The 5,792-nt window shown below is 36.9% G+C and overlaps 1 protein-coding gene across 2 annotated transcripts; it reads left to right on the forward strand.

Annotated features, from left to right (window-relative positions):
- The first annotated feature begins 487 nt into the window (after nucleotides 1-487).
- LOC104900960 (F-box protein At3g07870) lies at nucleotides 488-5,568 on the forward strand. 2 transcript variants are annotated; one of them, XR_008967257.1, is made up of 2 exons: nucleotides 488-4,976; nucleotides 5,357-5,568. XR_008967257.1 is itself a non-coding variant. In XM_010688497.4 (2 exons), the coding sequence occupies exons 1-2, from the start codon at nucleotides 803-805 to the stop codon at nucleotides 5,389-5,391; spliced, it is 1,338 nt and encodes a 445-aa protein (XP_010686799.1). In that variant the 5' UTR covers nucleotides 494-802; the 3' UTR covers nucleotides 5,392-5,568. The 2 variants fall into 2 exon arrangements, 1 of the variants encoding a protein (XP_010686799.1); XM_010688497.4 differs by having other exon boundaries at nucleotides 494-2,105.
- The last annotated feature ends 224 nt before the right edge of the window (nucleotides 5,569-5,792 follow it).

A 5,792-nucleotide genomic window follows, 5' to 3' on the forward strand; every position in this document is an offset into this window, starting at 1 on the left:
CAAAAAGAATTACAGAAATGCTGACTAGACAGTGGGTCCCACTCCCACGCCTGATCAACATTTCACTCACCCCATCCCCTTTTTTTGCCCCAATCACTCCCATTCACCTCGATCTTTTTTCCAATTGTGATTAAGAACACTTTTTTCTCATTCATGTCATGATTCTTTATTTTCACTCATGAGTAATGTGAGCTTGTCTTGGCAACCAACCGTTTGAGTCTCTTAGGGGACTCAAACGGGGGTAATTTGGTCATTTTATGCGTTGGAAGATTTCACGCGCGTGTGGCTGACATTTGCTTGGTACCAATGCTAGGTTATAATGGTACCATTCTCCGAAAATATTGATACCTTGGTACCAGTCCTGATAACAATTTGATACCAATGTCAGGTTATATTGGTACCATTGTGTTTTATTTGGGTGTTTGAGTCTTTTTTGAACTCAAACCGTTGGTTACCAAACCTTTCTCTGAGTAATGGTGCTCTTAGGTACTATTCAAAAAAAAAAATGGTGCTCTTAGGTCGTTTAAAAAAAAATAAAAATTAATACTATTAGAGTATTAGGTCACAATTTAGTAATTTACAAACTTACAACACAGGAACAGCGTTAGCCACTTAGCCCCTTGCTTCACACAAGCGAGCTAGCCTAGTAGCCTTGTTCAACAAAGTGAGAAGAGTGAGGGAGAACGAATGAAGCTTCACTCAATGTCCACTTTCCAGATGAGTTAGTCCTTTTCAATTTATATTCTTTTTCTGCTGTTAATCTTCTCCTTGATTGTTACAATTAGTGTTAAATTTTGCAACAATGTGGGAAAATTTTCCAAAGGATGTATTGTCAGACATTTGCTTGAGACTTCCCACGAAAACTCTTGTTATATGTGCTTGCACTTGCAAAACTCTGTTGAGTTTCATCACTAGCCCTGAATTTATGGCTTCCCATAACAAAAAATCCAAAGATAAACCCTTTACATTGCTTAGGTACTATATAGAAGGAGAAAAAAGTTCCAAGGAGTATTTTGCTTTACACCCAGATAATGGATTTTCTGAATCTAATCTAATGTTTCGAGAATTGCCCGCCAAATTTCGTCGTTGTAATAGATGCTTCAACTTTGTGGGTTCTTGTAATGGGGTTATTTGTTTGTCTGATGACATTTCGTCATACACTAATGTCATATATCTGTGGAACCCTAGTATAAGGAAAGCAGTAGAAGTCCCTTATCCTAATTTCACATTTGGTCCATGTGGTCCATACGACATGTGTGTTGGGTTTGGGTTCGATGAGCTGACTAATGATTACAAGGTGGTTCGTCTTGTTTACCTTGAAAATGGTTGGCAGCCAAATCAGCTTCCCCCACTTGTTGAGGTTTACTCGGTTAATTCTGGATCATGGAGAACCATCACTGCTTCTCGTCCTATGTACTATGTTCGCCATATGTTCATGTTTTCTCGTGATCAAGAAAGTTATTCACAATGTTATTTGAATGGGTATGTGCATTGGCCCGGATTCATTATCCAACCCAAGAAAGGTGCGCATTCTCTGGAGGAAGTTTGGAGGGTTATTGTGACTTTCAATGTGCGAGATGAATTCTTTGGTGAAATGAAGTTGCCGCCTTGTCTTGAGGGCTCTAGTAATGGGTCAATTAAATTGAAGGTCACAGTTTGCTGCGATATGCTTTCACTAATTCTAATTTCAGATGGGAAGTGTGACTTTTCCATATGGGTGATGAAAGAGTATGGCAACATGGATTCTTGGACTCAATCTTTTAGGTTTAATAATCCAGCAGGATACCCAGTGCCTAGGGCTTTGTACTTTCGGGAGAACGAGAATCTTTTAATCTTAGCAAGCGGTTGTTGCTATAACTGGAGAAGTAAGAATGCTCTCCGAGTGCTTTCTGTTGATTGCGTTAGAGATCAAAAGGAGGTACTAGAGACCCTTGAGGGGGAACTGAAAGGATTATATTTGGGATCATACAGAGAAGGTCTGGCACTGTTCAATGAGGGGAAAACTGTTCAGGATGATGAGGTAAAAGATGAAGTTCGAGTAGATGAATTGAATGCGGGTAGAATTCTTTCAAAGAATTTACCATGTGGATGTGACATTGCTAAAGGTACCATGTCTCTGACTATTGTGGGCATTTCTTTAGCATAATTGATTTGGATTTAGATATAACAGCAGTTTTTTTTTTTTTTGGCTATGATGGTATGCTGTTTAGTTTGCAAAAGGCAGGCCACTTATGTTACGTTGTGGCTGTGTCCTGTTCAGTCTGCAGTAGACAGGCCAGTTATGTTACATCAGTGTTGTTTACTCTTGATAAATATGAGGTTCTTAATTAGGTATTGTATACTTATGGGAAACAGTAGGTCCTTAATTCCTACTAATATGACCGTCGCTTTATTTCTAGTGACCACTTTTTTGTTTGAGTAGATTTTCTAGTGACCTCTTGATGTATTATCAATGTTCTTTTTTTCAAAAAAGAAAAAGAAATCAGGTTATAAGGAAGAAAGATCCTCACTCACTGCACTCATCTATGGTAACTTGATCAATTATGCAAGCCAGGCATTTGGGACTATGAAATTTTAAGGAAAAACCTCCTCTCAAATTCTCCTAGTGGGGTTTGAACTTGTTACTCCTAGTCATCAATGTCCTTTTCTTGTGGGAACACTTCTATAAGGTAATCAATTAAACTTTCCGCTCCTATTATGATATCCCTCCGACATGGATATAATGAAGTATATTTGGGTTTTGTCTTGGCGTACTTACAACCAATTACAAGGTGGTTACTATTTTGACTTGTTCATTTTGGATTGCAATAATGATTTGCCTAAGGTTTCCCCTGAAGTCAATGTCTGGTTTCCTACAGTTAGCTCTGGCTTGTAGAAATCATTATGACTTCTGTCTGTGTATTGAACTCGCACAATATGATAACTTATATAGTTATATGCGGTTGATACTCTTGCATGTCCTCTCACTTCTTCCTTTTCTCTTGAAGCATTTCTAATTTTCTAGGGTTCAATGTTTTCAAGGTTCTGATCCATTTAAGATATTGTCATGCTATATCATATATTTAGTGATTGATTGCGTAGGCTTGTTATTTGATTTGATCCTGCTTTAATACATGGTCTTGCAAAGATGCAATTTTCCCAAGCTTTAAATTTGCTGGGCTGGTTCGTGTTTTCGACCTCCTTACCTTTCATAGGTTTCACGGTACTGTTCGTAGATGGTGAAAATTGTAGGTTTATTTACAGTTTTTTCATGTCAATATATGATATATCTATGGGGGTTGTCAATTTTGCCTTTAGGGAGCAATATTAGCATATCAACAAGAAGTTAAATTAGATATTGAGATGTCGCCTTCAAGATGGAATCGTTTACTTCTTCATTGTATACTTTATCTATTTTGTACTTCTTTGTAGACTTTAAACATCAATTTCTTCAAGCTTTTATTCAACTAAAGGAATACTTTTACCTATTTCGTCGAAGTGCAAAAACATGATAGATTTGAGAATCAAGATTGCAAAAGTGTAATTCTGCTTTTCTTTGGTGATATCGGTCCAGTAATATTATAAAAATCCAGGATAGGTGGTACAAAAGATGCTCAGTTAGGAAATCATTGTAGAGGCTTTTGGCTCCACACTTTTGTACTTTGTCATCAAGATGCATAACCCCTACCCGTAATTGGCCAGAATTTGACTCAGATGATGAATTTTTGTCGCATTAATTTTTTTTGTTTTTTCCGTGTTGTAAACCTTATGGATTCTCTTAAACATTCTCCTAGGTGATACAAACAATAAAGACAACATTGATGTCATATTGGAGATCGTAGTAAAGGGCTAAAGGCTATCATGTTCTGAGACCCTTTTTTTGTGTTCACTAGTGATCCATTGATTGTGAGAAATGAGTATGGCACCACCTCAACCCATCAATTGGTTTGATAAAGATGTTATGGTAGTTTGCTTCACCTACTGCTTGAAGCTATATAAACATGTGTGGGTTTTGGTTTTGGACCAGCTCATTCGCGATTAAAAGGTGCTTTTACTTGCTTGTGTGGAACTTTTGATCTGAGTTTCCTCTTTAAGTTTACACAAATGATAACTTGTATCCAACCAAAAACCTTAATAAGATCTCTTGAATGATTTCTTAGCCTTTTTTTGCTCTTAGAGGATCTAGGGACTCCTCCAATTGATTGCTTGCCTCTTAAGAAGGATCCTAGAAAGGAGCTCGTCAAGAGCAGACTAAGATAACGCATATCTTTGAAAGAAGCTGATGATCGTAGCAGTCTTTTACTAACGATAACTCACATCTTTACTCAACTGAGACGCAACACCAAAGCTAAATCTGTCTTTTTATGATAATCAATAAGCCCTGAGGATTTGAGTGCTTATGCAGCTATATATGGGAACTGCTATTCTTTGCAAGAAAATCAACTATATTATAAGCTTCTAATTTCTTAGCAGCTTTCTCTTGGTAAATTCAAACTTTCATAGCCAAACTTGCTTGCAATTGGTTGATTACTGAGAAGCATGATTATTGGACTAACATTACAGACTGCAACTTATCTTAAAAGTTTGTTGTGGACACAGCATATCCCCTGAAAGGGGAGTGGTGCTGTAACCTGTGAGGTTTCAGTGGATATGTTTCTTCTTATTTATTCATCTTTTCCCCATCAATGAAGGAATAATATAAGCGAACAGTAGCATAGTGGTTGTAAGCATTTGCAGCTACGTTGTTAGAATTGTAGGGTCACACGCAGGCAAGAGGCAACACAGCAATTTTAGAAGTCACTTTGTTCATTTAAATATGGCAACTAAAGCAAGACCTAGGCATGAAGTTTGGCTTGAACAATATTCTAGAGTTTTAGCTGGCGTAAACCTTGTTTTGCTATGATACATAGAATTGGTCTTACCTTCTTGACACATGAAGTAGTGACTTGGTCAGTATGGGGAACTTGAAGATTGTCATGCAGAAGCTACTTTCTAAGGTAATCTTAACGCTTCTAGTAAGGTTGTGTTCTGTTTACCCTAAATGAACTTGTTAAATCTAATTGGACCTACCTGAAATGATTTCATCGTATATTCGTATGTTTACATCTGATAGGTCCCCTAAGACTGTATTATATAGTTGCTGATTGTACTTTAAGCCTTATAATAACAAGAGTTGCTATTTTTTGTAATTGACCCCTCCTTTTCTCACAGAATCTTCACCTGCTTTTGAAATTTGATCTGAGTGAACTGCTTATTTTTATTAATACAAGGTGTTTGCTATATTATAAAGTTTCCCTTGTGGGTTTGTGCATTGTAGAGAGAGTATTCATGGTAGTGTTTCGACTTTAGAGTCACTTATCTTTAACCTCTAATGCAGTTATCTTGAACTTAAAGATTGAGCATCTCCAGTGAAGGATCAACATTGCGGTTAAGATGTATGAAGAAAGGATTATGTGCCTGCTTGTTATCACTGAGTTTGTTGTGGTCTGTCTCTGAACAGCCAGCCAAGATACTTAATATACTGCACTAACAAGTTCTAGTCCTTGGATGTCAAAAAAAAAAAAAAAAAAAAAAAAAAAAAAAAAACAAGTTCTAGTCCGTATGAAAATGCGACACCATATATTATCGAACGCAGTTATTAGATCCTATTGAATGCAGTTATTTACTTTTTTGTATTTGGATCCCCTCTAACTGTGATATTTTCTTTTTGCCATCGACAAATTATGTTCTAATTTGGAATATTGCTGCTTGATTGTCAGAATTGCCACATAACTAACATATGTTTCTGTCAGGTGTGGGCTTTAACTATTGAA

The sequence above is a fragment of the Beta vulgaris genome, chromosome 8, assembly GCF_026745355.1.
Source record: "Beta vulgaris subsp. vulgaris cultivar EL10 chromosome 8, EL10.2, whole genome shotgun sequence".
Classification (NCBI taxonomy): domain Eukaryota; kingdom Viridiplantae; phylum Streptophyta; class Magnoliopsida; order Caryophyllales; family Amaranthaceae; genus Beta; species Beta vulgaris.

Bases quoted from the DNA above. Each gene is read 5' to 3' on its own strand.
- LOC104900960 (XM_010688497.4), top strand. From the start codon at position 803: ATGTGGGAAAATTTTCCAAAGGATGTATTGTCAGACATTTGCTTGAGA. The intron at 2,106-5,356 runs GTACCATGTCTC...CCTCTAATGCAG, and splicing joins TGGATGTGACATTGCTAAAG to TTATCTTGAACTTAAAGATT.